Genomic DNA, 23,150 nt, shown 5'->3' on the forward strand with positions numbered 1-23,150 from the left:
CTTGTCATACTCAGCTTCCTTTAATTACTATTTTCTTGCAACAAACCTTTGCTTTTAGTCAATCTCGGGCAAAATATGTGTTTTTTAAATGTAAAAAGACGTTAATACTATCAAATAAAAAATACAAAAACTTAAAACTAAACAAAATTAAAAAATTAAAAATACAAAATTATACGTGCTTGTCCTTCCTACTTAAGTATTTTCTTTAATAATATAAACAAAAGTAAAGTTATACTATAACCCTTTTAAAAACAAAAAAACAAAAAATAAAATGTACTACTCATGGGCCCATGGGCCATGATGAATAAGAGAAATTTATTCTTTTCTTGACACTGAAAACTTCACAAAATTATCGATAAATTAAAAATACAAAAACAATTATAAAAAATTATTTAATTAAAAAACAAAAACACGTTAACATATATCAAAATATGCAGATAATCAATGCAAGAAGCAACTTTTGTAGTTGCTCCAACCAGGGCCTCCCACACGATAAAAAAGTCTCTGACACGGGGCCCACAGCGTTTATCACCCATCTTCCCGGAATTATTAACCATCGGAGGCAGGGCTATATTCGCAATCCCGATCGAAATACAAGCCCTGGGACTTGGAGCTCTCACTCTGATCCACATTCACTGCTATTCCTGCTGACTAGGATTTCACTGACGCGATGTCCAAACAGACCTACAGAGTGTGCTTCTGCTTCCAGCGGCGGTTCAGGCTGGCCGCAGCGGAGGCGCCGGCGGAGATCAAGACGCTCTTCGAGCGGTACTCGGAGAATGGGATTGTGACCGTCGATCACTTCCGGAGGTTCCTGATCGAGGTCCAGAAGGAGGACAAGGCCACCACCGAGGATGCTCAGGCCATCCTCGACAGTCTCAGCCACCTCGGTATCTTCCACCGGAAGGGCCTTAATCTCGAAGGCTTCTTCAAGTACCTCTTCTCCGACTCTAACCCTCCTCTCTTGCCTCCAAAGGTAACAATGCTCTCTCTCTCTCTCTCTCTATATATATATATATGTGTGTGTGTGTGTGTGTGTGTGTGTGTGTTTATATGAGTATATTGAGCTCCTTTGGGAAGAAGATAAATGCGAAGTGAAAATTTGGAAATTTTGTAATATCGCAGTTAAAGACTATGTGTTGACTGTACGGACTTTTTTGATTGCCTTGTGTTGGGTTGCGAGGAAGTAGTGGAAAAGGAAAGAGAGGGAAATTGTTGGTGGGATTTGTGGTTCCTGCTCTGTTTGTTTTTGGAAAGAAAGGAACAGCTGGGATTTAGCTTAGTTCAGATTATTGCTATTGGGATTTGCCATTCTGTCACCGGTGGTAATGTGCTCATAATGGCGCGATAATTTCACTGGATGATAAAATTTCGGTTAATCCTTTTTCAGTGAAATTAATGCGAAAAAATAAAAATAAAAATCGTCAAATATGCTTTGAAAGATTAGTGATTGCAACAGCTGCAGAAGGAGCGGTTCCGGAAGAACTAGAAATAACCCGTCCCATAGGGTCCGGGTAGGGAAAAAGTACTCAAATTAGGAAACTTTTTTATCATCAATGTGTTGCTTGAAGAGGACTATTGTAGACCCTTTTACTGGATTTTTGTTTTTTTGACGTGATTATGTGCATGTGCATGTTTGTGGTGTGTGTTGGTATATTTGTTTTTCTTTCCCTGTCTGCTTAGAATTTCTTCCTAATGTATGGTGTGTCTATTGTCTATTCTACGCAAACGGTTACTAGCATATCCTTTAAAACATCTGTGTCTTTTGTGTTCGTCAAATTGATGGCTTTTCTTGATTTGGGATTACATTTTGGTTGTCTCACTTCCTTATAACTACTGGTGAAGCAGATTAAGTTCTCATGCAATTGTTAAGTAATTAAATTGCCACTGTAAATTTTAAACTACGTACAACGCTTTTAATGGTAACCATTTATTGTGATCCAGGTGCACCATGATATGACTGCACCGTTGTCTCATTATTTCATATTTACGGGTCACAATTCCTATCTGACTGGGAATCAACTCAGTAGTGACTGCAGCGATGTCCCCATCATACAGGCTCTGCTGGGAGGAGTGCGGGTTATTGAATTGGATATATGGCCAAACTCCACAAAAGATAATGTGGACGTTCTTCATGGAGGGTATGGTTTTAATGTGCAAATTGTTGTCTGCTTTATGATGGGAGCAAGCTACCTCTTATCTCTGTGAAAATGAGAATGAAATCATATTTCTTGAAGAACCTCTTGTTGGTGGTATCTGCTTTTTAAGTATGGACATCAATTGCCACCCATAAAGGAGAAAAGAAAAGGGATGCTAGTAATGTTGTTGATACTAGGAAAAGATGGTATCATTCTTCATTTCGAATTTTGATACAATCTTTGACCAAATGAGTTGAATTTGGATGACAGAAATTTTGAAAATTTCCTATAAGACTGTCCCTTATCTAACAATTAAAATTGAAGAACATTTGAATAGAAACCCAAAATGGAAAATATGAAAATCCCTCAATGCGACAATAATATGATTTTTCTAATAATTTCCAGTACCAGTTGGCTTTCCCCCCATTTGGATACAGTTTCACAAGTATCTTTGAAGTTCAAAATAAGAGTAGTTAAGCGTATTGCCTCAGATTGGGCTCATTGGAGAGAAAGGATTTATGTAGCTGACCCCACTTAGTTGGGATTAAGACTTATTTGAGTTGAGTTGGGCTTATTGTGTGCTACTCACTATATTCCTAGTTAAGGGATTGCTTTTCTCGTATAGGACACTGACTACTCCAGTGGAACTTCTCAAATGTTTGAAGTCTATAAAGGAGCATGCCTTTACTGCATCTGAATATCCAGTTGTGATAACTCTAGAAGACCACCTTACCCCAGATCTTCAGGCCAAAGCTGCTGAGGTGAGCATTTAATTTTATGTTAGTATTTCAGCACTCTTACTCCAATAATTTACAACCTTTTCACCAATTTCTAGATGGTCACTCAAACATTTGGAGACATACTCTATTCTCCTGGCCAAGAATACTTGAAGGAGTTTCCATCCCCAGAATACTTGAAGAAAAGGATTATCATATCAACCAAACCACCTAAGGAATACCTGGAGGCCAAAGAAATTAAGGAAAATGATAATGATTTGCAGAAGGGTAAAGCAATAGGTGATGAAGGAGCTTGGGGGAGAGAAATTTCAAACCTGAAAGGCTTAACTGTGGCAAATGACAAGGTGTGTGGAGATGTTATATATAGTTTGCTACTTAGCTGATTTGTTTAAGGTACTGACTTCTTATTTTCACTTGCTGACTTAACATTTTTTGGCAGAATGATTTGGATGAAGAAGTTAATATTGAAGAGGAAGTTCTTGATGATGGAGATCTTAAGCCGCAACAACTTGCTGCACCTCAATATAAACGTATAATTACCATTCATGCTGGTAAGCCTAAAGGTGGATTACATGAATGTTTCAAGGTGGATCCTGATAAAGTGAGACGTCTTAGCTTAAGTGAGCAACAACTTGAAAAGGCTGTAGTGACTCATGGAAAAGAAATTGTCAGGTATTAATACAATTTCCTTTTGTGTTTTGTGTTTTGTGCATTTTTTTTTTAAGGCCTTGCATAGGTTCCCTTTTTCTATTGTTACACGAATGTTGCCCATTTATTGGTATTCACACAAAAAGCATCATTCCGGCTGACTTTTTGACTTTTTGCTTTTGTACTGCTTAATGCAAAGAAGTTCAAAGTAATATAATATGCTACGCAGACCTTGAGAGATTAAATAACATTAGGGACCCATCTTCCTCTGAGATGCTCCTCATCTCTTCATGAGATGGATCTCCATCCACGAGACTTGGACATTCCCCTCAAATCTTCTCAACAACACCAATGAAGTCTTAGTGTTCTTTCTCTGATGTGTTTCTCATGTACAGTAAATCTTTGTCTAATAAAAGTTCACCAACATTTATTTAGAACCTTGCTATCATTTTTAGTTTAGGAATCCTTGCTCTCTTCAAAGTGGTAGATTACTTTTGTGGAATGCCAAGTAGACTACTATTAGAAGTCCTTTTAACTGTTAAATCATTATTTCCTGAGACAGGTTTTGGGCTTGACGTTAAATTGTGGCTCTTATTCTTTGACCCAGTTGCAGCCAATTATGTGCTGTAATTGGGTGGTCTCCTGCGACTACCATATATGTTTTCCACTATTAACATGCTTTGACATATGTCATTATTTATTTATTTATTTTGAACTTATCAAACAAAACATATGTCATAATGGTTTGTATCTTGATTGCTAAACAACAAAATTTCCATGTTCTGATAATTGGCTTGCTGTAGGTTTACCCAGCAAAATATTCTGAGGGTGTATCCAAAGGGTATACGTGTTGACTCATCAAATTACAATCCACTAATTGGGTGGACACGTGTTGTTTGTTCTAATAGACTACTATTAGAAGTCCTTTTAACTGTTAAATCATTATTTCCTGAGACAGGTTTTGGGCTTGACGTTAAATTGTGGCTCTTATTCTTTGACCCAGTTGCAGCCAATTATGTGCTGTAATTGGGTGGTCTCCTGCGACTACCATATATGTTTTCCACTATTAACATGCTTTGACATATGTCATTATTTATTTATTTATTTTGAACTTATCAAACAAAACATATGTCATAATGGTTTGTATCTTGATTGCTAAACAACAAAATTTCCATGTTCTGATAATTGGCTTGCTGTAGGTTTACCCAGCAAAATATTCTGAGGGTGTATCCAAAGGGTATACGTGTTGACTCATCAAATTACAATCCACTAATTGGGTGGACACATGGAGCTCAAATGGTTGCGTTTAATATGCAGGTTTGTTTGTTCTTTTTCAATCTTCTGCCAGACAGTTTCTGTTGCTATTACTGTTCCTTCTATAATTTGATTGGGGGGGGGGGGGGGGGGGGGGATGGTCTCAGTGAAGGAAAAGGTGTGAGGTAGCTTGAAACATTCTAATGTGTCATGGTTAGGCGTTAGGTTCCGAAGTTCCCATTAATAATAATTAATTAGATATTTGTAGTAATGTTTGCTTTTAGATTGAGCTATTAGATAAGAAATTTGCTCATGTGCGTGTATGAGTGTGCATTTTATTCCCCACATGGGACTACTATTCTGATAGAGAAGGAAGAGATGCCATTGGATTTGGGACTTTCTGTGATTAGTTGAGTGTCTCTGTGATGCTTGCTGATCAATAAGTTAAAGCAATTTTTTGGTTGTAATATTGTTCTCAGCTGGTGAAAGATGTTCTCACAAAGTGGTTGCCTCTGATACTTACTAAGAATGTTTTCCCTATGACAGGGACATGGAAGATCACTTTGGTTGATGAATGGAATGTTCAAAGCAAATGGTGGGTGCGGTTATGTTAAAAAACCAGATTTCTTATTGAAGAGTGGTCCACATGAAGAGGTCTTTGATCCTAAAGTTACATTACCAGTGAAAAAAACTTTGAAGGTAAGTGCTTTAGTACTGGGGCTTATGACTGGATTTTTAGTTTCCTCGAGTCTTTCAGGGAAGTGCCTTCTAAGATATATATTTATTCTTTATGTTTATGTGTCAACCGAGGTTATAGCTCTCTTGTTATTCAATAGGTCACTGTATACATGGGGGAAGGATGGTATTATGATTTTAATCACACGCACTTCGATTTGTATTCTCCACCAGATTTCTACGCAAGGGTAAGTTGATAGAATCTACAATTTGATTCATACAGCTTTATTCTGTTATAGTTTGATCTATGGTGGTGTAACTGCCCACCTCATCTGCTGTGATTGTTAACAATGACTTCAGTTAAGTTTCACCTTAACAGTGGCCTGTAGCCTTTGCAATATTTGTTGATCTATTTGCTGAACCCACTCATCCCCATTTCTTCCCAGGGTGCCCTTCAGCAAATCATAGTCTTTTTGAGAAGATTTTCTTCATTCAAAATATGAATTTATCAATCTGTATGTAGGTCGGAATTGCCGGTGTCCCTGCCGATTCCGTAATGAAGAAAACGAAGACATTAGAGGACAACTGGGTGCCAAACTGGAATGAGGAGTTTGAGTTCCCACTGACTGTCCCCGAACTGGCTTTGCTTCGGATCGAAGTTCACGAGTATGACATGTCCGAGAAGGACGACTTTGGAGGCCAAACATGCCTACCCGTTTTCGAACTAAGAAGCGGGATTCGAGCTGTTCCACTCCATGGTTATAAGGGAGAGAAGTACAAATCCGTGAAGCTTCTCATGCGCTTTGAATTTGTTTGAGATCATCGGTGGGTCCACTCTGTAATGTATAGCTTTTGAATGTGCTAAAATTCTTTCTAGCAAGAATTTTATGTAGAGGCGGTACATAGTTTTACTTGTTATTATTAAGGCCTGCTGTGTGATATATAAATACATATGTAATGTGTGCCCCTTTGTTCAGAGTTGTGGCGTGGGAAACTGGCACTGTGTTTTCATGAGATAAAAAGATTGGAATTCATTATATTTGTTACCATATGTGAATTTGTCTGTAAGTGAGCTTTTCCATAAATGATACCTCGGAAGATTCTTTGGGAGAAAGTGTTGACTATAATAGTAGTTTGTATTTATAATCGTGTTTGTTTGAGTTGTATGTGCTTATCAAAAGACGAAAAGAAGAAGAAGAAGAAGAAGAAGAAAAATGCCTTATTTGTAGGGATCAAGATCTGCTCCGTTTCAAGTGAAAACAAATTGAATGATGTTGTTGTTTATGCTGTCACAAAGTTTGGATTTACCTGTAGACGTTGAAATCAACAGAGGCAATGGGGAAAGTGGAAAGCAATGAAAGGTTCAAACAATAAAGTCTTGAGAAAGACTCAGATAGGCGCTACAATACTTGCTCTAAATCCTTGGGCCAATTTCACAAACCCAAAAATGGGTGACTGACTATTAGTCAGAGTTCTATCTTTGCTAGTATTAGATTAAGAATAAGAAACTAAAATCATTTAAATTAAAATTCTATTCGAAGCATTTCACACCGTTGATGTGGTGTGTTTTAAGTAATTTTTCTTTTTCTTTTTTAAAAACCTTAAACCTTTTGGATTATGAGGGAACTTAAACCTTTTACAAACACACAAGGTTTAAAATTAATTATGCTTAATTTTTTGTTTTGAAAAAATTAACAATTTTCGTTTAAAAAAATAAAAATTTTCGTTTTCTAAAACAAAATTAAAAAAAAAAAAAGTTTCTTTTAAATAAAAATTTCCGTTAAAAAAACTTTGTTTCAAAAAATAAAAATAAAAATTTTCGTTTAAAAAATACTTTTTTTTTTTTTTAAAAAAAAAATTGTCCTTTTTAAATTAAAATTTTCGTATTTTTTTTTTCAAATATAAATTTTTTATTTATTTATTTATTTTCCTCTATCTCTAATATTAAAAAATCGTTCTTTTCTAAAATTGCAATGTAAAGGATTAGGGAAATAGGTATGTTCCTCTATCTCTAACTCCTACTACAACTAGTAATATTAGGACTTATCCCTTAGATAAAGGATCATGTATCCTAGTAGGTTAAGGAGTTTGTCTCTTAGTTTAATTCTTTTAATCGTTTCTATTTAAAGCCATGGCTAAGAAATAAAAGGCATGCAAATAATTCATCCTAAACTTTGTGTTTGAAAAAATGTTTTAAGTTTTCTCAAAATCTAAAAGGTTTAAGTTCCCTCACAAAGATGAGTTGGAGTAAACACCTTTAAACCTAGTGCCATTAAAACACTGCACCTTGTGAGTAGCAAGAAATCCCTGTTTTGCATTTTTAGCCTCGATCAAAATCTCCACTCTACTAGCTGCTGCTTGATTTCAATGGAGCCTCCTCTTGCTCTTCCAAATCTTCCACCAGATATAATCTTGGAGATTTTAACCAGGACATCGCTAAAGGGTATTGGGCGATTCAGGCTGGTTTCAAAGGATTGGAACTTGATCACGTACGGCTCAAGTTTCATGCACCAGCATCATCAAAGAACAAAAACATTATCCGGATTCTTCATGCAAAGCAAGTCCGAGACCAATCTCATGCCCCACTTTATCTCCAACAACAATTTGGACACCGACTCTAGATCTAACCTCTCCCTCCAATTCTTGCCCGGTCGTGTCAGAATCGAAACCGCCACCAAACAAGGTATTTTATTATGCATCGATTGTTATTCGAAAAATAGACAAAAAATACTTGAATATTATTATGTCTGCAAGCCTAGCACTAAGGAATGGTGCAAGATACCGAATCCCAAACCCCGCTTCAATATTATAGGAACCGGGATGGTGGTACTCGGATCGAAGCCTTTCCGCTACAAGATAGTTCGATTTTTGACACCTTCGGCGACTCTGTCCATCGGCAACTACCATTGCCGATACGAGATTTTTGACTCCAAAACATGTATGTGGAGACAATTGAAAGATGTAATATCGTTGCCCCAAGGCAACTTCTTCAGATTTGCATCCGCAGTGTCAGTGTTCGGTACGCTCTATTGGCTTTTGACAAACGACAATAACAATGTTTTAGCGTTTAATGTCACCACCGAGAGTTGGAGAGTTTTTGAGTTGCCTTTCCCTCTGTGCAACAGAAAATATTTTTGGTTCAGGAAGATCGTGGACTACAATGGCCGGCTTGCGATGCTTTGCATGATATCAAGAACGTCTAGCTGTGGGTTATGGAAGACCTTGGCACAAAAGTATGGAGTCGGAGACAAACAATTAGCATTAATCAACTGCCCCTTCCAAAGGAGGAACCGTATTATTTTCCTCACGCCTTTCTTAGCTCCGATGTTCTGCTCTTATTGGGTGGTCACACCGCCGTGTTATACAATTTTGAGACTTTTTCTTGCATTGTAGGCAAGCGGTTGGAGTGTGGGGGTCACCAACAAATCTTTCCCATCTTTTCGGATTTAGACAAATTTTTGACATGAATCTAAAATATTCAAGTGAATATGGTCGAATTAAGGTTGATGTACGTATAGTTTAGAGGGGAATTGCATAAATCTAGAGATGTATTACTTTCTCTATTTCAATTTAGATTTGAATTTTTAGTATCATTGTTTATGAAGAGGCAGTTTATAAAGAATTTATGTTGGTCTATCATTATTCTTTTTTCAATCCCTTTTTCATTAGAAAAAAAAAAAAAAAAAAAAAAAAAAACCTTAAGCCCATCAAGTAGTAAAAGGATAAAAAAGCACAAGCCCAAAGCCATTCCAGTCTGGTAAAAACGGAAACTGGAACATCTTCCGCGTGCAACTCCAGTTTAAGTTTAAGCACAGGTGACAGGCGCTATTTATAAACCCATCGATCCCGACCATTAACACTAAAAATTCTTTAACTCCTATCTATAAATACCAAAAAAAAAAAACAAAAAATCTTTTAACTCCCCAAAATGACATCAACTAACGACCTCCACCACCAACAACGTATCTCCGACTCCGATTCCGACTCTGATGGAGACCACGGCCGCACTGGATCCGAGACCCTCCGTCACGCAGACCTCTCGAACTCCATTTTCAGAGCCTACTTCGAGACCACCAGCAACAATATCCAATCATCGCCCTCCACGACGGACCTCGCCAAGATCCAGTCCTTCCTAACTTCCTCCTCCTCCGGTGCTCTATCATGCATCATATGCCTCGAGCGCATCAAGCGCTCCGATCCCACCTGGTCCTGCTCCTCCCTTTGCTTCTCCGTCTTCCACCTCATCTGTATCCAGAGCTGGGCCCGCCAGGCCTCCGACCTATCAGCCTTACGCGCCACGCGCCTCCCTATATCCCCCGAACTCGCCGCCACCTGGAACTGCCCCAAGTGCCGCTTCCAGTACTCCAAATCCCAAATCCCTAAACTTTACCTCTGTTTTTGTGGGAAATTACACGACCCGCCCAGCGACCCGTGGGTCTTGCCGCACTCTTGCGGCGAGATCTGCGATCGCCCTCTAAAGCACAACTGTGGCCATCGCTGCTTGTTGCTATGCCACCCTGGCCCGTGCCCGTCGTGCCCTAAGCTCGTGAAGTCCACGTGCTATTGCAGCGCGGTTAACGACGTTCGTCGCTGTGGATTCAAGAAATTCTCGTGCCTCAACGCTTGTAAAAAGCTGTTAGACTGTGGGGTCCACAAGTGCTCTGAGACTTGCCACGATGGCCCGTGCCCGCCGTGCCGAGCGCGTGGTGTTTACAGGTGCCAATGCGGTAGGGTGGAGGAGGAGAGAGAGTGTTGCGAGCGGAGTTTCCGGTGCGAGAGCCCGTGCAGGGAGGTGCTGACGTGTGGGAAGCACACGTGCGGTAAGGGGTGCCACGTGGCTGGGGAGTGCGGGGAGTGCCCGCTTCAGGGGAAGCGTACGTGCCCGTGTGGGAAGAGAGTGTACCAGGGGATGTCGTGTGATGTCGACGCGCCGCCGCTGTGCGGTGCGACTTGTGACAAGACGCTGAGCTGTGGTCGCCACAGGTGCCACGAGCGGTGCCACCGTGGACCCTGCATTGGGACTTGCAGGATCGTCGTTGCCAAGTCGTGCCGGTGTGGGAGCCTCAAGAAAGAGGTACCGAGTTCTATTGGTTTAATATTTTTGAAGTATTTTTTTCGACGTGGGACAGCGTGATTGAAATTAAAATAGGTTCCTTGCTATCAAGATTTGTTGTGTGAGAGGAAGTGTCAGACAATGCGGGACTGTGGACGCCACCCTTGTAAGCGCCGCTGCTGTGATGGGGATTGCCCTCCTTGCTCAGAGGTGAGTTCCTTGCTATCATAATATTTCAGTTCAGCCTTGTTTACTTCTGTTTTTTGACAAATACATGTGATAAAAGGCCCTTTTTTTTTTTTTTTTTTTTTTTGAAATGTCAGGTTTGTGGCAGGAAGCTACGATGTAAGAACCATAAATGCCCATCTCCATGCCATAGGTATGAGACCATTTGCTCATTGCTGTAAGCAACAGGTGAATAAGATTAGATGTTGGAGATATCCCATGAAATTTGAGGGGGAGGATACTTTATGGTTAAGCTAACAAGTTGAATAAGATTAATGACAAAAATGATATAGTATCTTCAAGACTTCTACTTTAGCTAGTACTGTGTCAGGAATGGTAGAGCTATATTTTTAGAGTAGGTTTTGCAAATATGAGAAGCTTATGATTGGTGGATAACTTCAATTTGTATAATCCTGAATTATAAATGAAGAGTGTAGTATGATGATTGTCGGTTTTGTTATTGCAGAGGTGCCTGTGCTCCTTGCCCACTGATGGTGACGATTTCATGTGCATGTGGTGAGACACACTTTGAGGTGTGAGTTTGATCTTGTGGATTCTGTGGTTCTTACTGGGAGCTGATTTGTTTCCTAGTATACTGCTACAATTCATAACATGTTTGTTCTACGTCAGGATTGTTTTTGAGTCTCTGACTGTTGCAAAACAATTGTTGTTTTCTGTTCACATGGATTAATAGCTGAATATTCTTCATTATTTACGTCTCTGTTCTATAGAAGTTAGATAATTCGCATATAGTTGGTAATGTGCTTCATGGCCAACCCTTTTCCATACTACTGGCATGCTCAACATGGTGCTTACTGCATATAATGGCCATTGACAAGGCTCCTCAGTCATCACCTTTGGAAATTCATGAGGGTTGAAAGGCTGCAGTAAAGTTGGTGGCTTTTTCATTTGTGAAGTTGTCATCTCAAACGCCAGACTGTATGAAGCTTGGAGCAGTTAATAAACTTATTAACATTTCATTGAGGGTTTACAACTGTAATAATCCTCTTTATGTATAGTTGTTGTATTGTAGCTGACCCCATGCTAGTGCTCATGTAGGATGTGCTTTGATTACATGTTTTAGCTTTGGAATTGTACAAATAAAGTCGCCAGTTCGTTTTATAATTTTGTGTTTTCTTGTAAGGTTTTGAGATAGGATTCTATATTGTTAAATTTCTCTCTGATTGATCATATCGATTGGCTGTTTGCATATTTTTTGAAAAAAATAAAAGGAAAAAAAAAAAAAAAAAAAGACTTAAATGCATTCAAGGGCTACACGCTTGCTCTTAGTTTAGACTATCTTTGCTGAATACTTTATCATGGATTTTATATCAGGTTCCTTGTGGTACTGAGATGGATCAAAAGCCTCCTAGATGTCCCAAACCATGTCATATTGCTCCTTTATGCAGGCATGGATCAAATTGCAAGGTACCATTTGCTTTGTTCCTATGATGAATGGCTTTATGTTTGCAATTGAAGATATTATAGATTTTTAGATTTCTTAAAATACATGTCAACGTGCATGAAGTATATGAGTGGTCTCCAATTGGAGAGCATACTTGCATTTGCTAACAATCATCATGATTTTTTCTTCCTGATTTTGACGGCCAGCAACCTTCACGATTTCCGTCCCAGTTCTTATAATATGTGGCTCTGATCTTACCAAAACTGAGTATTTGAAATTCCCTCGAATTTTGGTGAAGAGCCGGTTCTTCATATTTTTACAAATTTTTAGGTTTTTATATCTGAAATTTCTATCACTGTTCTTGTTGCTTTTGTAGAAGATGAAATGATAATTCATTACATGTTCTTCCCCAGATTTTTTTTTTTAGCATTGACGATCTTTTATTTTTGTCCAGCCACACAAATGCCATTATGGAGCTTGCCCTCCGTGTCGGTTACTGTGTGAAGAAGAATATCCATGTGGCCATAAATGCAATCTAAGGTTTCCAATATTTTTCAGTTCATGAATGTTATCTTAAAAATCTGACACTAGATAATGTCCTTTCTTTATGCAACTTATACTTTTTTTCTTTTTTGTGTTTAGGTGTCATGGCCCTAAACCTCCTCCTAATCCTGAATTTACATTGAAACCAAAGAAAAAGAAGTCGATCCATCAGAGTGAATGTACACCTGGTTCTCCATGCCCTCCTTGCCCAGAACTGGTTTGGAGGTCATGTGTTGGCCAACACGTTGGGACTGAGAGAATGGTTGGTTGCATTGTTCTTGCTAGCAATAGATAAAGATTATTGCATGCTTCATTTACTCAATAGATCTAAGGCTATATTAATGCCGTTTTAGGCACATTTTCCTCGTAAAGTTTCAATGTTTCTTTCTTGTATCAGATGGTCTGCTCACATAGATCAAAGTTTTCTTGTGAAAATTTGTGCGGAAATCTTCTTTCTTGCTGCAACCATTATTGTACTAAAACCTGCCATGCCCTGAAGAACCAGCATGCGACACCCATCCAGAGAGAAAGAAGTGAGACTTGTGAAGAGTGTCATCTTCCTTGTCAAAAGGTGTTTATACTTCTATTTCCTCCATTCCATTATACTTTTTTCTTTTTCATTGTATGCCTTTTACTAAGTGACCTTTTACTCTTGTATACCTGAGTGAAGAAGAGAAGTATTTCTGCAGCCTCCTAACCGATTCTTGAAACTCACAAGTTGCCTTATTATTTTAAATGTCTTCATTCAGGAGAGGAGGCCCACATGCTCTCATCCTTGCCCCCTACCATGTCATCCTGGAGAATGTCCTTCTTGCAAAGTCCTTGTAAAACGATCATGTCACTGTGGTACAATGGTCCATGTTTTTGAGTGCATATACTACAATGGCTTGTCTGAAAAGGAGCAGATTACTGTTCGCTCATGTGGCGGACCTTGCCATAGGTATTTCAGAGACATATGGTCATGTTAGGTTATTATGGAATCATGCTTATTAATTTACTTATATACTTTTTAATTAAGTAAACTAAATGGAGCCGTAATCTGGATTCTCTATATTCTTTATTATTGTTATATTTCCTTCTTTTGGATTAAGAAATAAAACTGAAACATGGGCTTAGAGGTACTATTGGTTGTGCAGGAAGTTGCCAAATTGTACACATCTATGCCCAGAGACTTGTCATCCTGGTGAATGCCCTTCACCTGAGAAGTGCTGCAAGAAGGTATTAATTTTAATCCCTTTACAGAGAAGAGCGTGTCATTTAACTGAACATGTGGATGTGATACCTTGTTTTCGGTCCTGAATGCTTTTTTAATATTATGATACAAATTGTAGCATTTCAACTAGCATATCATAATTTGATATACCTTGCCAACTACTTATCCAAAAAAAATTGATTTACCTTGTCAACTAATTCTTTTGCAAGGTTTTTGTTCGTTGTAAATGCCAAACCTTGAAAAAAGAGTGGTTATGTAAAGATGTCCAAGCAGCCTATCAGAATGATGGTTGTGATCCCAGAGATATACCAAAGAATCAGTATGGACTTGGACGTCTTTCTTGTAATTCCGATTGCAAGAGTAAAGTACAAGTTGGTTCAGAATTACAGTTACGCAAATCTAAAGTCGTGGAGGTAATATGCTTTTAATCTTTCCAGAATTTTTAGTTTTCCTGTTGCATCATGGATTCTGGCTGGTATTTAGGACTGTAGGGATACTTTTTACTTGAAAAGCTGTCTCTCTGCTTTGTTTTCTTGTGTCTGCTACAAGATTAGATTGTGAATTGATTCAACCAGAGTCACCAAGAAGCTGTAGTTTGGCGGGAGTGTTGCCAACATAAACACCTCTCAAGTAGCTTCCTTGTTTTATATTTACCAGACATAGGAACTATTAGGTTCTTCGGTTCTACTTACTAGGTTTTCATTGATTGCCTGCCTCCTCAAACTATTTGCAACTTGATATAGCATTCAGTTGGCACAACGTTTGGCCATGTACTGGAATATTTCTATAATCGCAAAAATGAATATAGAAAAACTGTAATCATGCAATCTTGACTTGTAAAAAGATCTGTTAGCACTGATTTCTCCGTGGGGAACATAGGAAATAGTTGGAATACCAAAATGGAGTCCTTTGTCTCTTCCTGCACAATGCATCACCCGAGTTTGGATGGACTTTCTTGTTCACAGTAAAATGAATGCTCCGACGAATATCCATTAACCATCTGAAAAAGTACTGTGCTTAACTTTTCATACATGAAATTTTGCATACTTGTGCATACAAAATTCATTAGCTTCTTGGCAGATGAGCTCTATTAAGGTGAAATCTGACACCATTGTAAATTTCTTTAAAGGAAAAGGAGCCGGATACTCAAAAGAATGTACCAAAGCGTCGAAAAAGACGAGAACACGTACAAGAAAACAAGCAAATCTCAACACTGCAGGTTTGTTATTATTTCAAGATAAAAAGGTGAACTCTTCCAAGTGCTCCTTTGTTTGTTTACCAACAGCAACTGTTCTTTTTTAAACAGAAAAGTGTAGCGGCTATAAAGTGGCTTCTTCTTTTTGTGGCCCTTGTGATGGTCCTGATTGCTGTAGCAATTTATGGTTACAAGGGTCTCGTGTGGCTTTCTGATTGGATGAATGAAGTTGAAGAGCAAAGACAAAGAAGAAGAACCCCCCGGGTCTAACCATTCTCCTGGCTTTTTTTCTTTGATACTTCATGTGGGTAGATCTACATTAGAGTCCTTCAGGCATTGATCACTCGGCAAACATTCTTTTTATGGTCACTCTTCATTCTTGTGGAGAAAGTTTGAAAGTGGTCAAAATTTTGGCATTTTTTCCTTGTTAAGGTAAGAGAAATGCTAAATACTTGTACTCTTTGATGTGACACTGCCAATTAGTCATTGTTAAAAAAAAAAAAAAAATCAAGATCTAATTGGTAGTGCCACATCAATAGAGTGGAATAAAAGTGCGGCGTATAGCATTACTCTTAAATTAATAGTAAAAGTAATACTAAATATTACACTTTCACCTTCATCCCATGAGGCTGATAGACACTTTCACATTAGCTCAATAAAATATAAAATGAAGGTGGGATGAGAGTATAATAGTATGTGCTATGTAGCATTACTTTTAATAGTGTGCACCATAGCATTGGTAAATACCAAATCATTACATAGTTCTTGTAAAATGTGGCCTTGAAGTTGGTGGAAAAGCATGGCGTGAAAATTTTGGAGTCATTTGAGATTGCAACCAATATTTTTTGAAAGAATTATCAAATTGGAAGAACCAAACAATTTTGTCCAATTTTTGTAGTTCACTCTCTCGATTCTTTCTCGTAATGTTTGGCCCTCAAGGTAATCACAATTCTTTAATCATTGCAAGGCAAGGTAGGTGACTCTTTAAGTGTAGAGTAAGGTAACCGAGGGTTTTTCTTTTAAAGCATTTTTATAATTAGACATAGAGATTTTATACGCTACACTTTTATTTCAAAATTATTTTATAATGTTGACGTGATAGTTTCAAGTAATCTTTGAATTTTTTTTGTTTTTTCTTTAACAATTACTAATCTAAGGGTTGTGTTTGGCAACACCCTCCACTTTTTTTAAAAAATTTTATTTATTTATTTATTATTTTTTTATTTCTCTCAAAAAAGTTTACCAAACTTTCTCAACTTTTCTCTCATAAAAACAAATTCAAATTTCCTTTTACCTTTATATATATATATATATATAAACTTTTTATTACTTTTTAAACAAAAAGTCAACAACAAAACTGTTTACCAAATCTTCAATAATATTTCTGTAACATGGTTCTGGACTTGGTCAGTCGTAATTTTCTTTAGGTTCCACAAGACCAGCAGCCCCGTGTGAAAGGTGCATGTCGCCTGAAAGCAACACAAAGGGAAAGAGGGGGGGTCTAAGCATTTGTTGTCAACATCGTGGGTTCTTGGGATTTTACATGGACCGTAACTCCATGATTCTGAATTTCTTTGGTCAAACTTGTCCCAATATTCAAATTATTAGGTGATAGATTATTAATGTTATACACTACTTTTCTTTTCTTTTCTTTTTTTTTTTTAATTTTTTTTTAAAAATATTTTAAATTTTTATCTTACTTTGTTAAAGTCTTTGATATTTTTTTTTCTTCCAAAATTAGTCTAATGCTTTTCTAAGAAACCTTCAAACCTAGGTTGAAGAGTCTCATAGTGTCCCTTTGGTTTAGCGGTTTCAAAACTTGCGATTTGAAAAATTAGCAATTTCAAATCGCAGTTAAATGTTTGGAAAAATTATGATTTAGTCTTTAAAATTGTGTTTTCAAAAACACTTTTTACTTGCTATTTGAAAACATTGATTATTTTATTTTTTAAAACTATCATTTTTATTAAATGCACTCTCAAATAAAACATTTATGAGATTTTATTTGGTGAAAGCAAAAACCTAGCGGCACTAGCCTACTCCCATGTCGCCTTTTGCTCTACTATATGTGTCCAATTTGAGGTCGTTGAATCCACATGCATCATGGTGCCTTTTAGCTTGATTTTCACATTCTACACATGCTTTATTTGATAAAACCTTTTTCTTTCATCCTTAATTTTTGTTTTTTCTAAACCCTTTCAAAGAAAATATATATATTAACAAATAATCCAAAACATAAAACACTTAATTTTTTTTTTTTTTTTTAACATGTCCGTACAAGAGGGGGAGGGGGATTCAAACTAATGACCTCTGCTTCATTAGGCATAATCTCAGTCGATTGAGCTACTTCTTGAGGACAAAACACGCAAAATTACTTTCATTTTTATGTCATACAATAACATATTTATTTTATTATTATTATTATTTTTTTAAAAAAATATCCTCTAAAAAGCATTAAATATCCAATGAGGTTGTTTGGGCATAGCTCAATTAAAATTGGCAAGAAATGGATGATTCATCACTTTATTCATGTGCAACGGTGGGGTCTTCCCTAGCAATTCATAATTAATTGCATTTATTTTTTTTGTTATAAAACAACTTTAGCAAGCAAAGTTACCTCCAAATTTGTGCATATTCTTCACCAAACACCTTAATAAATATGAGCAGAGCAATAGAGGGGGAGGTGGTGGGTCACCAGCCTTCTTAGATGTTATTGAATGAATTTATACCGTTATTAATTTGTATTCCCTACACCATATCACCATTAAATGCCAATGCTTGAATATTAACGTTTCAGAGGCACCGTTAGATTTAATGAATTTATTCCCTGAGTTGAATGATACATATTTTGGCATCCCATGAAGCCGAAATCTGTACAATTACTTTTTCACCCCTACCATCGGGCAGTCTTCAAATTTTGTAAGTAACTGTGACATATTTTGCGTGACACTTACCACGTCAATGAATGTTGTTACATCAACTTTCAAAGAAATCTTTTTTCATTAAGAAGCTAACTAGATTTAGATTTAACCTTATTGATTTTGATGTGAATGAATATTCAAAGTCAAAGTGAGCCCGACGTGTAACGCGTAGAATGGTGCAGTTTCTTTGAAAAGGTCGGACCACTTTCCATCTACCCCTTTTCCTGGTTGCAGCAAGATTGACAAAATAAGTAGACTTTGCTTGTGGGCTCACAACAACGCCCATATCACATTGAGAGTGAAGAATACTCTTGGAGCTTTTGTGTGAACGAAATTATTTGGTCAAATTTGGAAAGCGCTGTTCCCGACCAAGTCAAACATATTGCTTTGTATGAAAAAAAAAACAAAGGAAGGCTCTCAAGGACTTGAAAATAAAGGAGAAAGAAAAGGTTCTTTTTTGCTTGGAAATGAATTCAGTGTGCACAAAATCCTACACTACAGCTCAATGTTAGATCAAACTCCTAAACTTTACAAACAACAATTATACCCAATATGATTATCCAATCATTAAAAAAAATTGAAGGAAAAAATTTGTTTTGCTTTTTTTTTTTTTTTTTTTTTTTTCCTGGTTTGGAATTTCATTCTGAAGCAATGGAGATTATACCGCTTGAGATGCTGCCATGACTGTCATCAAACAGAGCCAATGCCCTGTCCAAATTGGCTACAATGTCAGCCATGGTTAGCCTCTCCTTCCCTTCCAAATGCACACAATGCATTGCAGAGTAGGCCATCAGCTCCACTGCCTCCACTTCATGCATTTCCGGCGTTCCAACTCTGGAGTCCAGGATCTTTACTAATTCTCCGGCCATAATGATCGGCACTGCAAAATCCACCACGCTTATGGGTGTTCTTCCGTCGTCACCGCTCTTGAATATTGCTCTCTTCCCTGTCAAAAGCTCCAATAGTACTACTCCAAGCCCATAAACATCACTCTTTGCTGTTAACAAATTTAGACCATAGTACTCTGGATCAATGTACCCAACTGTTCCGGCTGCTTTCATCGGTCTATACTCCCGATCGGATTCCGGCCCCATTAACGACAATCCGAAGTCGGATACTCTTGCTGTCCAATTCGCATCGAGTAATATGTTAGAGGACTTGATGTCTCTGTGAATTATGGGTGGGACTGCATAATTGTGAAGATATTCAATCCCTCGGGCAGCATCTAAAGCGATTTTGATCCTCATTTTCCAAGAATTCAAAACACTGCTACTCTTTTCCACGTTGTTCTTGTCATGTAAATGATCATAAAGAGCACCATTCTTCATGTACTCATAAACCAGAAGCCTTTCATCCTTCTCCTCGCAATACCCAACAAGCCTAACCAAGTGTTTGTGATGAAGGCGGGACAAGAAGGCCAGTTCTGAATCAAATGCGCTCTCTTTCTCTTGGAATTTCTTCATCTTTGAACCTGTTTCGCCCCTTTTGATAGCGACCTCGCGCCCATCTGTTAATTTGCCTCTGTATACAACACCAAAGCTTCCAGCGCCAAGCTTGTTCTCTAGGGAGAAATTGTTGGTGGCAGCTGCAAGCTCAGCTAGTGAAAATTCCTCCGCCCTGTCTCCATGCTTGGACGAGGTTCCGCTCCTCTGCCGCCTCATTAGCCTCGAGCCCTGGCGCCTAATGGTGCACGATCTCGAAGGCGGGCTATTGTTCGAAGTTACGCCATTGTTAGAACTGGCGGCTCTGGTGATTGTGGGCTGCACTGAATTGTGCACTTTCTTTTTCCCAAAACAAACACCAGTCCACAAGCAGTAGATTATTGTGCAAATACCCGCAAAAGCTCCGACGGATCCCACAATGCAAAACGCCAACAAACCCCTTCTCAAACCTCTGGATGTTGATGGTCGGGGTGAACCTGTTGGCCCTGGTGGTGTTTGCGGCGGCGGCACCGGCGGTACGGGCAATAAACAAGGCTTGCAAATATTCCCAAAACCAGAACAGAGCCTCTGAGATTGTGAATACACACCACACCCACTACAAGATTGATTATTACACGGCCCTGGAAGAACCGGAGGCAAGGGAGTCTCACCCCCTGAATTAGGCCACCCAGGTCCCCAACATATAACCGACAAATTCATCGACGTTAATCCACAAGTAAAATTCGATCCCGACACAATCGTTTCAAAGAAAACACCTTGTATCACATTCACCGAATACTCTCCGCCGCCGCCCCAACACGCCACCGATCCATTCAGTTTCCTCATCCCACAACTATGGCTCTCCCCAAGCGCCAACGTCGAGAACTCCCCCGCCGACGTGTTCGAAGGCACATCCAACTGCCCAGAATCGTTGTTCCCTCTGCAAATCACAAACCCAGTTGAATTCAATCCGCAAACGTGTGAGCCACCCGCTACAATACTCTTCATCGACATGTTCCCAAACTCTTTCTGTATCTGATTCGCTATAGTAGTATTGCTTCCCCAACACTGAACCTGACTATCGTTCGCCAAAATACCACAAGAGAATCCAAACCCAGATGAGATTGACACAAACCCATCTGACGCAGATGGCAGTTTAAATTGATCGTTAACTCTCCAGCAATTAACCGAGCCTGTACCAACCACCGTGGCGCAGACCTGGTCGTCGCCATACGAGAGGTTCTCTAATCGAACAGTGTAGTTTAAGTAAACCCGCTTAAAGGCGAAGTCGGTGCTGGAAAAGTCGGTGGTGTCCCAGCAGAGGAAGGAGTATCCGCCGGAGCGGAGGCCGCAAAAGAAGTTCCGGCCGCCGGTAATGGAGGAGAAATTGATGTTGGGATCGATGGGGATGGTTTGGCCGCGTCGGTAGCATTCGATGCGCTGGGTTGGCTGCGAGGCGACGATGCCGCAGACGGTTCCGGTGCCGAAGCTGACGGCGAGAGTGGCGCCGGAGCCGAGGGCATGGGCCGAGGTTGTCACGGCGAGGATGACCAGGATAACGACAGTGACCGTGTCAGCGACGGTGGCGGAGGAGAAGGGTAGTTTCGTCATCTAAAGGAGTGGTCTTTTTGGTAATGGGTGGTGGATTGGAGTCTGGCCAGCTTCATTGGCCTAGTTGACTGAGAGAGAGAGAGAGAGAGAGAGAGAGGCGGGGGAGAACAGAGCGTGTCTTTAAGACAGAGAAAGATAAAGAGGCTGAGAGGGAGAGAGACAGAGGCCTAGGCTTTTTAGTAGCGGTGAGAAGTCTTGGGTTGTGTTTGGCAGCTTCGTGTAAACGGTCTTTGTATGGGAGTATACTTGAGTGATTGCTACCAATTTTGTTGCTCAATTCCTAGCATTTCGGACAATAATATAAAAGTTTTTATAAGATTTGTCATGTAGGATAAATTTGAAAATATTATTATTTTAATTATACACGTGTGTTTTAGTTTTCATTTTTTGGGTTTTTCTTTTCGGATTGAGATTCTCTAGAATTTCTTTTAAATTTGAAATTTTCAAATTCATAAATTTCTGCCGTTCATCTAATCTAAACGTCTAAAATAAGTTATATTTCAGTATTTAATAAGGAACTTCAAGGAATTTAACAAGGAATAGGATTGTTTCCGGTCCATAATGGACTGGAGAATATCCAATTCATGAGATTTCTTCTTAAAAATTTTAAAGTTACAAATAGCACACATATCCTACTACAAAAAATATATATATATATATATATATATATATATATATATTAAAAAAATAATAATAATTAATAAAAAAAATAAGGGGTGGCTGGCCATAGGGGGTGGCCAGACCACCCCATTTTAGCTGGAGGTGGCTTGAGAGCCACCCCAATGGCCGGCCAAGGGTGGCCGGACCACCTCATAGCCCATGGGGTGGTCCGGCCACCCCCTAAACCCAAACTAAAAAAAAAAAAAAAAAAAAAAAAACTCGTTTGGCTAGCCAGGGATGGCCCGACCACCCCAAAAGGCCGAATGATTTTTTTTTTTTTTTTTTAAGATCTGCACCACTGCGGACCATCGCCAAGGACCATGGGGTGGCTTCGGCCACCCTAGACCTTCAGTCCGAGGTGGCCGAAGCCACCCCTAGTCCCAACTGGGGTGGCCAACCACCCCTTAATTTTTTATAATTTTGTTTTATAATTTTTTTAAAAAATATATAATATTTTATTATTAATGAAACATATGTCCTATTTATGGCTTTAGGCCTGGCCATTAACTGGATATTCTCCAGTCCAAAATGAATTGGAAATGATCATATTCCATTTAATAAGCCATGCTTCCTCATGAAATGTTGAAACATGATTTATTTTAGAAGCTTAAATGAGATAAACGGCTGTAATTTATGAATTTAAGAATCTCAAATTTAAAAGGAATTATAGGGAATCTCAATACCTTTCTTATTAAGATTAGGTCTTCTTTTTCCAATTAGGTTTGGTTTTCCTTGTTAAATTAGGAGGTGCCTAACCTAATTTGTCCGGCGTTAATTTGTCGTTTTGAACTAAGTGTCTGAAGAGATAAGTCCCACCAAAGAAGCAATTTAGGCATCAAATTACTGAAAATTCAATTCTACATTTTAGAAATAGATAGGAAACCTACTGTTTGCTACCGTTATTATAAAAGAGTACTGACTAGGCTTTTACTATAAGTTTCTTATACATTAATTATCTGTCAATTTACGTGTCATTTATTATATAAGTTATTAAATAATTTAATTTATTTGTCAAATGTTATTGACTAATTTTTTTACCATGTGACACTACGAGGCACTCACATCGACTACTACTTAAATTTGTAAGAAATTTATTATTGCTCGAAGCATTTTCCTATAAACAGTAATATGCATTAAATTGAGACGAGCTCTCCTCAATTTTACACTTCCATTGAATTCTTAAATTTGAAGAAAACACAAAATAATGCCTAATTGACATTTCAATACCAGTATAATTGAGAAGCAGTGAATTATCATGATCAGTGAGTGGAGAAAAAACAAGAAATAATGAAACTTAAGATGGAAACAATGACGTGTAGAAAAGTCTGTATGTTTTAAAATGATTGGAAAATGTATATTTATTTCTTTAAAAAGTCGAAAGGGTACGTACTACTCTCTTTTCAAAAATAATGGGTTACAAATTAAGCATTTAATAAGTGTTTGTCTTGTTT

General features: G+C 38.3%; 3 protein-coding genes across 3 annotated transcripts; 2 read left to right on the forward strand and 1 right to left on the reverse strand.

The window, feature by feature from the left end:
- The first annotated feature begins 447 nt into the window (after positions 1-447).
- Positions 448-6,566, forward strand: LOC132186727 (phosphoinositide phospholipase C 2). Its single transcript, XM_059600751.2, has 9 exons — positions 448-976; positions 1,945-2,141; positions 2,764-2,899; positions 2,974-3,219; positions 3,315-3,547; positions 4,723-4,840; positions 5,324-5,476; positions 5,614-5,700; positions 5,976-6,566. Exons 1-9 carry the CDS (start codon positions 671-673, stop codon positions 6,267-6,269), a joined length of 1,770 nt encoding a protein of 589 aa, XP_059456734.2. The 5' UTR covers positions 448-670; the 3' UTR covers positions 6,270-6,566.
- A 2,649-nt stretch (positions 6,567-9,215) lies between these two features.
- Positions 9,216-15,975, forward strand: NFXL2 (NF-X1-type zinc finger protein NFXL2). The gene is made up of 13 exons (XM_059603087.2): positions 9,216-10,526; positions 10,602-10,715; positions 10,829-10,884; positions 11,197-11,263; positions 12,066-12,158; positions 12,590-12,675; positions 12,778-12,940; positions 13,076-13,249; positions 13,428-13,618; positions 13,815-13,896; positions 14,101-14,304; positions 15,021-15,110; positions 15,198-15,975. Exons 1-13 carry the CDS (start codon positions 9,381-9,383, stop codon positions 15,354-15,356), a joined length of 2,625 nt encoding a protein of 874 aa, XP_059459070.2. The 5' UTR covers positions 9,216-9,380; the 3' UTR covers positions 15,357-15,975.
- A 2,498-nt stretch (positions 15,976-18,473) lies between these two features.
- Positions 18,474-21,219, reverse strand: CCR3 (CRINKLY4 related 3). The gene has a single exon (XM_059601214.2). The coding sequence runs from the start codon at positions 21,037-21,039 to the stop codon at positions 18,646-18,648; it is 2,394 nt and encodes a 797-aa protein (XP_059457197.1). The 5' UTR covers positions 21,040-21,219; the 3' UTR covers positions 18,474-18,645.
- Positions 21,220-23,150: the final 1,931 nt, after the last annotated feature.

The sequence above is a fragment of the Corylus avellana genome, chromosome 6, assembly GCF_965113065.1.
Source record: "Corylus avellana chromosome 6, dhCorAvel1.hap1.2, whole genome shotgun sequence".
Classification (NCBI taxonomy): Eukaryota; Viridiplantae; Streptophyta; class Magnoliopsida; order Fagales; family Betulaceae; genus Corylus; species Corylus avellana.

Coding starts and splice junctions, on each gene's coding strand:
- LOC132186727 (XM_059600751.2), top strand. CDS start 671: ATGTCCAAACAGACCTACAGAGTGTGCTTCTGCTTCCAGCGGCGGTTC. Junction 2,900..2,973: donor TTCAGGCCAAAGCTGCTGAG/GTGAGCATTTAA, acceptor ACCAATTTCTAG/ATGGTCACTCAAACATTTGG. Junction 3,220..3,314: donor TAACTGTGGCAAATGACAAG/GTGTGTGGAGAT, acceptor ATTTTTTGGCAG/AATGATTTGGATGAAGAAGT.
- NFXL2 (XM_059603087.2), top strand. CDS start 9,381: ATGACATCAACTAACGACCTCCACCACCAACAACGTATCTCCGACTCC. Junction 10,885..11,196: donor TGCCCATCTCCATGCCATAG/GTATGAGACCAT, acceptor TTGTTATTGCAG/AGGTGCCTGTGCTCCTTGCC. Junction 13,897..14,100: donor CTGAGAAGTGCTGCAAGAAG/GTATTAATTTTA, acceptor TTCTTTTGCAAG/GTTTTTGTTCGTTGTAAATG.
- CCR3 (XM_059601214.2), bottom strand. CDS start 21,039: ATGACGAAACTACCCTTCTCCTCCGCCACCGTCGCTGACACGGTCACT.